Here is a 12100-nt window from a genome sequence, read left to right on the forward strand (position 1 = left end):
TGAGATTAAGAAAATTTCTTATGAACTGAGGGGAAAAGCTACTGATTGAATGAGATGATTTAACAGGTCATTTTCATTTTGGTTGCCCACACAATGATCTAAAGTTTCTACACAAGTTCACAATACTGATATTGAATAGTAGCTTTTCCCATCATCTCATAAGACATTTTCTTAATACCAATACATTAATATTGTTCTCATCTCTGGTGAGAACAAAAGCATTGATGGCTCAGATCCCAAGCAACATGAGAGTGAAGATCATTAAGTAACAACATGTGAAAGTATACTCCAAATAGTCCCATTCTAAGTTATGGAAGGCAAACTAGTTAGTATTCCTTTTGGTAATAAATTAGGCAGAATCCAAGAAAAATGTTAAATAAAAGCTTCACGGTTAGAAATCCTGCATATTTACATTCACCACTGCATGAAAAATAGGAAGTTACTCAAACAATGTGTGATCATCAAAGTTATATGAATTTATGTTTTATAATTACCTTCGAGCCTCACACTCTTCCAGGAGCCACTTTGTTTTTTCATCATCTTCCAAGCTGTCATCAGTTGACTTGCCATTATTTCCTATGAATAGAAACAGTTGTATAACATCAGCTGGTTTGAAATTTCCATTTTCTTGAATACAAAATATTTTTGTCCATACTCATTTTTTCCCCTCTACAGTTTATTATTTTAGAAATAGCATGAAAAAACTTTATCAGTAACCTCTTCAATGCTAAAGCAGAATAATATTACACCTGTATGGACTGTGCAACATTCTGATATGACAGTTTTTTGATATAACACAGTATGAGGTCAGAGTGTGAGTGATGAAGTTATTGCTTTTTGGTATCTGTTGGAGATGGAAATGAATGTCTTATGGAACACACTATTGACAGTGCTGACAGTGACAATGAATGCTAGTGACAGTGCTGACAGTGACAATGAGACTTCTCTCCGTTTGTAAGTCAAAACTGAAACTAGGCAACAATTTTATTCCAATTCAAGAAGTTATTCTAACCTTAAGTATTATGAATAATTACTATCTGGTTTGGAACCTATATCTAGTGATAAAGAACAGCACCAGACTAGTCCTCCACTAGTGCTGCCTTCTGTTGCTGTTGAGTGCTCACTGTGTCTGTGTCCACCAATATCAATTGTTTCTTTTCTGATCTCCTTTTAAGCTAGTAGAGAATAACCTGATTGGGCTGGAAAGCATCTTAGGGCATGGCTACACTCGAAACTTCAAAGTGCTGCCACGGGACCACTCCTGTGGCAGCGCTTTGAAGTGCGAGTGTGGTTGTGCGCCAGCACTGGGAGAGAGCTCTCCCAGAGCTCCTGGTAATGATTAGCTTAGAGCACTGGGGCACTGTTTATACTGGAAATTTACAGCGCTGTAACTTGCTGAGCTCAGGGGGATGTTTTTTCACACCCCTGAGTGAGAAAGTTGCAGCGCTGTAAAGTGCCTGTGTAGCCATAGCCTTACACTTTGGCTACGCACTTGTACCTTGATCTGCGCGCGCATTAACACACACGCGTATTACACACAAACACAGTTGCTGAAAATTTATTTTTAAAAAGTCATGCTAACTTGATAGCAGCTGAACATAAGCAGATTCATTTTTCAGATCCTCTTGCCTACGTTTCAAGAGAGTTATGGCTTGTTGTTGAAGTAGCATCTGCATAGCTGATTCCAGTTCATTAATATGAAGTAGCTGAAATATATTCAATAGATATTACATTTTCAGTTAACTGTTAGAATTACAAAAGAAAAGCTGAAAGCAAAAATGTGCAGAAGAAGTAGTTTCCCCAATTATTTTTTATAAACAACAATGACGAACTATATACATTATTTTTTCCAATTTGAGTAATAAGTTCCTGTTCCTTTCAGGCTCAGTACATGATAAGCTGAGAAGTACCATCTATTGAGACATGTGAAGGAATAAACAGAATTCTTAGAATGTGTTCAGTTTGCAAATAAAAAGATGTTTTTTCTAACTGTTGCCCTTACAAGCTCAATAGGGTCTCTGGGAATCAAGCTGCTGTCTTCCATGCATTTCACACATCACCAGTAATAAAACTTCAGTAGGCCAAAATTTCACCCTCAGTTATACCTGTATTATACCTCACTGTCTTCAAATTAGGCTATCAGACACCTTTTCAATTTCAATGCCTCCAGTAGGCTTACACAGGAGTAACTGCCTGGAACTTAGTAAGCAATTTTTTTTCCATGATGCACAAGATGGAATAGATACCAAATCAACCTTAGCTATGTTAGGCTTTGCAGGGATAGAAGGAATAAAAGCGGTAAAAATCTTATTTTTGTCATTTAAATAAATATGACTTGACTTAGAACATCCATCCACAAGGAACTAAGGTGAAGTAAGGTTCCATTAACACAGTCACTTTTTCAGGGTAAAAATTAAACAGAACGTGGATACCCCTACCTGAATCAGCCCTACTAGAGACCTTGAAATCCACTGGCTTTTACAAATCCATCCTAGCATGTTGAAAAAAGTGTGACTCACCCGGTTCATTTCAGGTGAGCTTTACAGGCCCAAGTTACACTCTGAGCTAATTAAAAATCATCAGTAGTCTAAACTAACTCAGCTGTTCCAGCACTAGGAAAATAGAGAATTATCCTCCTATCACAAGAAATTAGAGAATTCTCTCATCCAAAAGGTTTCAGAAAGACTTGTTGGAGCTTTTAATTCACATGGCCTTAGTTTCCTTTTACAGTTTACTTAATCATTTGAAATAAACTTGTGAAATGGACACTTTTTTTTTTACATTTCAGATTTTTGAATGAATACCTTTGCTCATTTTAATGAGCAATCTGCAGTTATTCTCCCTCTTTCCGATATTTAAATAGCGGTTTTAAAGGTAGCGCTTAAGCTCTAAATACAGTAATGCAGACCACATAGCAGTATCCACCCAGGACATAATGGCAATGTATTCTTTGCCTCACCCAGATTGTAAGAAGCTTTGCTCGCCCTCCCACTCATTTTAAATGCACATGGTGGTTATGATGGGAAGGCTACAGCAAACAATTGTGCTTCAGCTAGTTAGATATAGCACAGCCAGGTGGTGTAAAAGAATCCCCTCCCCCCAAGTCCTGCTAATCCATCTCAATCTAAACTTGAAACCCTCACTCCATCCATTCTATAATATTGAGTACATTCCTATGGAAGTTTTGAGATGCACACAACTGAGCATTTAGGTGAGACAGTCAATTTAATTTTCAATTTTTACTTAAGACAGCATAATTTATAACTAATGTGTCCCCCGCCACATATCCTTATTGTAGTCCAATATTTTTATTTTGAAAAAAATCTGGTTGTTGGCAGAGCAGTACAAGATCTAAAATTATACTCAAGCCATTGTCAAATACTAAAGCTACCCAATGTAGTGATGGCACAGGGAGAGAATATTTAAAAGGGATTTTTTTTTTTAAAGTACTTTTAGGGTATTATGTTAACAGCAAATTCCCTCTGACAATACTTGGATTTTACAACCACCACAGTAGTTTTACTATTCCCACACAAAGACGACAAATTGAAAATAAGAAAATTATATATTTTCTTTAGGCTCTTTAAACAATCTTAAGCATTACATAAAAGATAGTCTTCTGACAGAAGTGCTTTTAAATTTATGGTGTCCCGTTAATATTGTTTCCCCATACTTGGTGGCAACAAAATGTTAACTTCTAGAGGAAGGTGTCTATTCTATTAGCTGAATATCATAAACCTCACCTCATCCCCTTTAAAGAAAAAAAAAGTTGGTACCTTTTCGTTCAAACAGTCTATAAGGCTTTCCATGTAAGTTTTCATAGACCTGTAGAATTTGTAATTCAGAGCTGCATTTGAAGACCTCTCTAACTCCTGGATGGTATTCTTTGAGCTTTCAATGTCTTGTGTATATTTTTCATGCTCTCTCTGGTGAGCACGATGAAGGTCCTGTAATGATGTCATTCTGAAAAACCCCCAAACGTTTGTAAACAACTTAACAAAGACTGCTTGCAAACAAGTTAAGCCACCTTAAGTTTTTCCTCAGTCATTGGGTCATATTGCCTCTGTATAAATCCATGGTATGACCACATCTTGAATACTACGTGCAGATGTGGTCGCCTCATCTCAAAAAGGATCTATTGGAATTGGAAAAGGTTCAGAAAAGGGCAACAAAAATGATTAGGGGTATGGAACGGCTTCCGTATGAGGAGAGATCTACAACACTGGGACTTTTCAGCTTGGAAAAGAGATGACTAAGGGGAGACATGATTGAGGTGTATAAAATCATGACTGATTGAAGAAAGGATAAGGAAGTGTTATTTACTCCTTCTCATAACACAAGAACTAGGGGTCACCAAATGAAATCAATAGGCAGCAAGTTTAAAATAAACAAAAGGAAGTATTTCTTCACACAATGCACAGTCAACCTGTGGAACGCTTTGCCAAAGGATGTTGTGAAGGCCAAGGTTTCAAAAGGGTTTTCAACAGGGTTCAAAAAAGAACTAGATATGTTCATGGAGGATAGGTCGATCAATGACTTAACCAGAATGGGCAGGGATGGTGTCCCTAGCCTCTGTTTGCCAGAAGCTGGGAATGGGCGATGGGATGGACCACTTGATTACCCATTCTGTTCATTCCCTCTGGGGCACCTGGCATTGGCCACTGTCTCAAGACAGGATACTGGGCTACACAGAACTTTGGTCTGACCCAGTATGGCCACTCCTATGTTCTAATGCAGCAAGTCTAGTTCTAGGTTAGTAATAATAGTACTTACTTCCATTAGCCCCACTCAATTTAAAAGTCTACTAAGAATTAATAATGCCAGCATTTCCCAACGTGTGGGGTGTGGACTGGCCTTTCTACTGTTCTCCAATCTCAGCTTTCATTTAATGGGTGGTGGCTTAGATGCTAAATGATGTTACTTCAACATCAACACTGTTGACTATTTCACTGTTCATCTGGTCATGTAAGAAAGGAGAGGCCAGATATCCTAAAAATCTGCACAATCCACTCTGAGTGCCTGTTCATTTTGGACAGACTTTTAGCACTACAAGACAGGATTCAATATGGGCTTCAGTTTCCTAAAGTGGGATTCCGCTTCCAACTTTGAAAAACTAAGCAATACATCAAAAAAGTAGTCATTATGATTGACTAGCTGGTCAAATCAAACTAAAGGAAAACAATACAATCACAATTCAAAAAATCATGTTCAATTCAGCCTTCTGTAATTATGCATATTTTAAACACATTATGATCAAATTAAATTTCTTATCCCTGCTGGCTTGCAAGTAGGTGGCCTAATTTTTTATATTCCTAATATCCCGATTCTCTTTAATGAATTTGATTCTATAGTCAAGTGAACCCAGAATTTAACTCATCTTCTCCAAGAAAATAAGCAAAAAAAAACATTAACCACTGCAAAATTATTCAAGCCAATTTAGCCACAATTCTTAAAGCTGATGTCAATAGGGCTCTGTATGGGTGCATGGGTCTCTCCATGCATAACTCCACAGGACAAGGACCTAAAATTGGTGTTAAGATTTCAGCTTTCTGCTGTTTGTTTAATCTCCCACAACTGCATTACCACCAGTTTTAGCAACAGTGGGGGGTACTAGCAGAGAAGAGCGGAAAGCATTTTAATCAACATTTCATTAAGCCCTTCTGACACCATATTCACATGGCTTTGAGGTGAACACACCATTGATTAGTCTACATTAGTACTCCATCCCATGGCTCTGCACTAGTGGTAGAACAGTAGAAGAGATTTTAAGAAGCAGCTTCAGATAAACATTGTGGCAATGTTTACTACCAAGCAAAACAAAAATCTTACTACTATTCTGAATATAGCAGCAAGTACATTACACTTAAAACAATAATGCTAATATCCTCTAGTACATGGAAAAAAGTCAAAGGAGGAGAGACAGAATGAGATGTAATGTCTTTTATGAACCAGTGTAACAGCACTGTATGTAAACACAGAATGTTCAAAACTTGTGTTTCACACTAGCAACACTTACCTTGTAGTCAGTCGCTTCTTTACAATTTCCAGGTTCACAGGTGGCAGTGAAACAGAGGGATCAAACCTTATTTTCATGGGTCGAGATTTATGTAGAGAAGTGTCTACATTAATTCCCTGTGAGAATTAACATTAATTTTTATGAACTTGTTTTCCTCTGGAACGGTAAGCTTTAGCAGGCCCAGTGATTAGAATATATAGCAAGTTGTTGTTACTATGTACATAATGTAATACAAATGTCTAAAAAATTAGATGTTTCCTGTGTAAAAATGTATACACAGGTAAAGCTGATTATCCAGATCTCTCTTTAGTTCAAGCTATGCGTTTTTCCTCTCTTCATGAACTGATAAATCCCTACAATTTCCAGGATTGTACAGAACATTTCCATCCTGAAAACTGAGACCTGGTAAATAATATTTTTTAATATGTTTTAATCCCATCTTTTACAGCCAACAGTAAATATGCTCATTTTTTTCCTTCATATTTTGTTTTAGAACCACATGGTTATATGCAAGATTTCTGGGAATAATTCATGATCTCCTCATGAGGCTTAAACAGTTAATAATATAGAAGGGCTACAGCACATATAAGCATTAAGCAACAGACTGCAAATATAATAGACTTTTACTATAGGGTAAAAATAAATTAAGTAAACTACATTTTGTGACAATCGGCGAATATATGACAGGTTCCACAATTTGAAAATATAAATTGCAAGTAATTGACAAAAGAAGGATTTCAGCCAATCACAGCTTTGAGCAGGGGATTGGACTAGATGACCTCCTGAGGTCTATTCCAACCCTAATATTCTAGGATTCTATGAAAAGATGTTCTGCATTCTAGGTCAGCTTCAGTTTCCAAGTTGATTTAAGGTCTGGCCAATGTAGACAGTATCACACTAATCTAGTCCTGAAGTGACAAAGTCATGCATAATAGCAACAAACTCTGCACCTGAAAGAAATGGTTGCAATTTGCTGGCCAGACAGAGGAAAAAATGCCTTTCCAGAAATAACTGCCACACAATGGTCTAATAGGAGCTGGGTATCCAATAATACCAGATTGTAAACATAGTGGGAAAATAAACCCAGCATCCCTTCAATCATATCCAGACTGAGCTTTAGACAGACTGTTTCTCTTACCTGCCCCAATCTCACCTAGACTAGCTAAAGGAGCACCTATTTGGTTATCAGCACATTGAAAGTGCCATAGTTCATACTCTTACAAAGCCTCCCAAATGCCCACGTACACATTGAACAGAAAGGGAAACAAGGTGGAACCCTGTTGAACGCCACAGGAAAGTGCCCTTAGAAAGGTTAAATAACCAATCTAGTACTAGAGGGCGGGGGGGAGGAGGTGAGCGGCACAGTAAGTATTATGACAGTGTTTCTTCCCTTCCCTTGTTGATAGTTTAATAGCGTAGCTTTTAGAAGATGGCATTTACACATTTTGGTTTGTGAGTACTTTTGTTTTTAAGATCCTTCACATCTTAGATACTTTAGCTCAGAGTTTCATCCTCAGACTTTAAGTTGACTCAGATTTTTTGCCTTTCCAAAAAGTCTCCCTCTGCACTGAATAGTGTGGGTAATACACCTTTTCTTTCAGGCTAATGACAATGCTGTTCCTCTGATCAGCTAGCAATGAGAAATTTCTGATCTGTATTAGCACAGTCTTCGCCTAGTTCTATTCTCCTCCCACCTAATGAATTAGCATGTCCAATGACCAAGGAAGAAGGAGCTCCAATATTGCTCCCAAACCAAACTATCTTGCATAGCAGCAAAAAGCAACAACAGTTGAAAGAAAAAGCACATCACCTGTGGGAGTTTGACTGCTTTGTTTAGTTGCTGTTCTTCCCACATGTTTTGTATTTCATCTTCACTTGCTCCATCACTCTTGGGTACTGGAAGTAAAATGAAGAGTAATGATATGAAAAATAGCAGTTTCTCTCTATCCTTTCTGCACTCCTACCACCATCCCCAAAAATATTTGTTGCTGTTCCTACAATATTACTAAGAAAATTGGACGGGCAGAAAGAACAGCACAGGTGGGATTTTCAAAATGGAATTTAAAGGCTGCAGCAGGAACATACCTGTACTGAAAATTAAGTCCCTGAGAATACAGTTTTAGTTAACTGTTGCTGCAGAGCCAGTGCAAGCATAAAATACTGTGCCCTACAAACACATTTTATTTTGCAAATCAAACTGTATATAATCCATACTACATATATGTAAATATAGATGGTTATTGTTTTAACTACTAGGGCTGTCAAGCGATTAAAAAAATTAATCGTGATTAATTGCACTGTTAAACAATAGAATACTACTTGTATAAATATTTTTGGATGTTTTCTACATTTTCAAAAGATATTGATTTCAATTACAACACAAAATACAAAGTGTACAGTGCTCACTTTATTTTTGATTACAAATATTTGCACTGTAAAAAACAAAAGAAATAGTATTTCAATTCACCTAATACAAGTAGTGTAGGGCAATTTCTTTATCATGAAAGTTGATCTTACAAATGTAGAATTATGTACAAAAAAACTGCATTCAAAAATAAAAACCATAAAACTTGATAGAGCCAACAAGTCAACTCAGTCCTATTTCTTGTTCAGCCAATTGCTCAGACAAAGTTTGTTTACATTTGCTGGAGATAATGGTGCCCGCTTGTTTACAATATCACTTGAAAATGAGAACAGGCATTTGTATGGCACTGTTGTAGCTGGCGTTGCAAGATATTTATGTGCCAGATGCACTAGAGATTCATATGTCCATTTATGCTTCATGCATCCATGCTGATCATGCTCTTTAGGTGGACTTGTAGACTCTGTTTTACACTGTTTTGTTTATGAATGCAGTTATGAAACAAAACAAATCTACATTTATAAGTTGTGCTTTCACGATAAAGAGATTGGACTATGGTACTTGTATGAGGGGAACTGAAAAATCCTCTCTTTCCTTTATCATTTTTACAGCGCAAATATTTGTAATAAAAATACGAAGTGAGCGCTGTAGACTTTGTATTCTGTGTTGTAACTGAAATCAATATATTTGAAAATGTAGACCATCCAAAATATTTAATAAAATTTAATTGGTAGTCTATTGTTTAACAGTGTGATTAAAACTGCAATTAATCACTCATCAACAAAACTATGAACTAAGTTCTCATCTTATAAACTTCACTTGAATAAGGAGTGTAGGATTGGACTCTATTTTCTAACTGCAGAATCGAGAGCCAGAAAGCTCAACTTTCTGATCCCAGGTTGAATTTGCAATGCTGGCAGTTGAAAAGATGCTTTTTTTTCTACTTGTTAACCAAACAAAATGGCTATGAACGTTATTGAAAGTCAATATAATGGCTACACCTTAGACCCCTTTAATCCCTCTCGAGTTACTCCTGGTGGAATTCTACCCCACTGCACAAGCCCAGAACTAATGTCCCCCACAGACTCCCCTGCAGAATAATTGATTTTGACAGGGCGGTGAAGGGAAGCTTGCAATTACATCTTTCGCTCACGAGGGGCTGGTGTGGCATCCAAAGAGAGGGCAGCTGGCTCACAGGCAAGAGCAGCCAGCCACAGAGAGGGAGGAGGCAGAGGCTGCCTTCCTCACAGCACCCTACCAGTGGGGCCAGGTGAGGAGGCACAGGATATGGGGTGTCACACAAGCTAGTGGGGTGACAATGTTGAGACAGTGGCTGAATGGAAGTGGGGGTGCAGGGACACATGGAGACAAGGGAAGGGCATGCAGGAACACCTGGGGTCAGGAAAGGTGGGGGTGTGGTGAGTGGGGGTGCAGGGACACATGGAGATGGGGCAGCTGTGCCTGGCTGAGTGAGGTGACAGGGAGGAGTGGGAGTGCAGGGACATACACGGACAGGGCCAAATGTGCTGAACTGAATGGGAGAGGCTAGGGATCAGCCAGGGTCTGCATGGGCGAGGCTCCTCAACTCCCTAACAATCCCTCCCCCCCCGCAAAATAAATCTATTCCATACTTCTCCCACCACACCCAACAGCCCTCCAGGTTCACTCCCAGGCTCCTTCCCAGCAATTACTTCCCTCTCCCTCAGCTCCTCCATTTCCCTGGTGCTCCCAAGCCTTCGCACCTCTTCTCAGGGGTACAGGAAATACATTTCTGGATTGTAGTTTAAATGAATTTGTACTCAAAATTCTGTATTAATATACCTAGTAAGAAATCCATCAAAAAATATTTCCTGATTTTTTTTTTGTTGTATTGTTACAGACAGACATACTTACCAACAGGTATTTTGACATAAATTACCAAAATATTTGTAAATGGCATGATTATACTGTTACTTTGATAAAAAAAATATGCAGAATTTAAAAAAATTTAAAAATTGTTAATATCAAAACGGATAACTTGAGGGGCATGTTTGTAAAAAATACTACACAACTTTCTTATTCTGCAGTCAACAAATATTGCACCCCTATTCTGGCATTTTTACAGTGTCACTCTTTCAGGTATAACCATTCTTTTAAGAAGTTCACATTTTGGTCTTAAACTACGTGACTGACTCCTTCAAAGGCATGGATTCCTAAAAAGTAGGTCACATTTAAGAAATGATCTTTTGAGGGTTGAAAAAGAGCTGAAGAGAAAGGAAGAGGAGCCATAGATATAATTTACCTGAAGTAACAAAAATGTGACAGTATAGTATAAAAACTAATCTACATGGTCATTACCGTGGTCCAGGCAATATACATTTAAATGTAATTAGCTTAATATATAAAGCTAATGGTACATGTAGACAAAAGGTTAAAGCTGGAAAGAAGTTACACTGCTCAGCACTGAAAATGACTGTTTAGTTTAAAAAATTTGAATAAGCAAGAATAAATAAAATGTAAAACATGAAAGCATCAAACTGGGATAGAGAAGGGAGGCAAATTAATCAAAAGGAGGAAGACAGGGCACAAATTCATTGAATCAGGCTATGAGAATGGTCAGAAAAATTTATTCAGCAGATAATGTAAAACAATGGATAAACACTCATCCACTACAAGAGTTCAACATACATTAAACAATTGTACAAGATGAATCTGAGGGACTGCAGTATACATCAGAGCAGGGAATGGTGACTAGAACAGTAAAATCCTTGATGTAAATTATCTGACTCATAACAGTGTTATGTGGATTAGTCAACATTTATAAAGTTCTATAAAAAAAAAAGTTACTCTGAAACTCCTAGGAGTCAAGTAACAAAACACCATTATTGAATGCATAAAAAGAGTCATACTGAATAAAAATCTGAGGCAGTTATTATGGTAACATATATTGGACTACCTCCCTCCCTCCACCCCACTTTGTTATACCATCACAATGTACTTTCCTTGTTAATCATTACATCTATACAGCTCTGCTGAGTGGTTAACTCAAGTGCATTCTGGGCACGTACCCCATGATGCAATGTTCCATCACTCAGCCCTAAACTCAGATTATTCCCAGGGTGCTTGTGGTATGCCTACCAGAAAGTATAAGAAGGCAGGATCTCAGGGTCAAATTAAGACTTCCACACAGACTCCAACGAGACTGCTGAATTGGAATTAATTTGCAAACAGGATACAATTAACTTAGGCTTGAAGAGAGACTGGGAATGGATGAGTCATTACACAAAGTAAAACTATTTCCCCATGTTATTTCTCCCCCCCATCCTTCCCCCCCACTGTTCCTCAGATGTTCTTGTTAACTGCTGGAAATGGCCTACCTTGCTTGTCACCATGAAAGGTTTTCCTCCTTTCCCCCCCATGCTGCTGGTGATGGCTCATTTTAAGTGATCACTCTCCTTACAGCATGTATGATAAAACTCATTGTTTCATGGTGTGTGTGTGTGTGTGTGTGTGTGTGTGTGTGTGTGTGTGTAAATCTCCCCACTGTATTTTCCACCAAATGCATCCGATGAAGTGAGCTGTAGCTCACGAAAGCTTCTGCTTAAATAAATTTGTTAATCTCTAAGGTGCCATAAGTACTCTTTTTCTTCTCCTCCTGTCATCCATTAATTTTGCCAGCACCATTTTCGAGGTAGCATGGACTACAGGCTGCTGAGCTCCATGATCATGACAGCCGTTTATAC

At 38.0% G+C, this 12100-nt stretch overlaps 1 protein-coding gene across 5 annotated transcripts in view; it reads right to left on the minus strand.

The window, feature by feature from the left end:
• Positions 1-12100, minus strand: part of GCFC2 (GC-rich sequence DNA-binding factor 2) — a 43338-nt gene that overhangs the window by 18565 nt on the left and 12673 nt on the right. For 4 of the 5 annotated variants that reach the window (XM_043510169.1, XM_043510168.1, XM_043510170.1 and 1 more), the window contains exons 5-9: positions 7827-7912; positions 6017-6132; positions 3777-3963; positions 1583-1706; positions 495-582 (exon numbers count right to left, since the gene is read on the minus strand). In XM_043510169.1, coding sequence (XP_043366104.1) covers positions 495-582; positions 1583-1706; positions 3777-3963; positions 6017-6132; positions 7827-7912 — 601 coding nt within the window. The remainder of the gene's footprint in view (positions 1-494; positions 583-1582; positions 1707-3776; positions 3964-6016; positions 6133-7826; positions 7913-12100) is intronic. The other variant, XM_038396461.2, reaches the window with a different exon arrangement.

The sequence above is a fragment of the Dermochelys coriacea genome, chromosome 3, assembly GCF_009764565.3.
Source record: "Dermochelys coriacea isolate rDerCor1 chromosome 3, rDerCor1.pri.v4, whole genome shotgun sequence".
NCBI classification, from domain to species: domain Eukaryota; kingdom Metazoa; phylum Chordata; order Testudines; family Dermochelyidae; genus Dermochelys; species Dermochelys coriacea.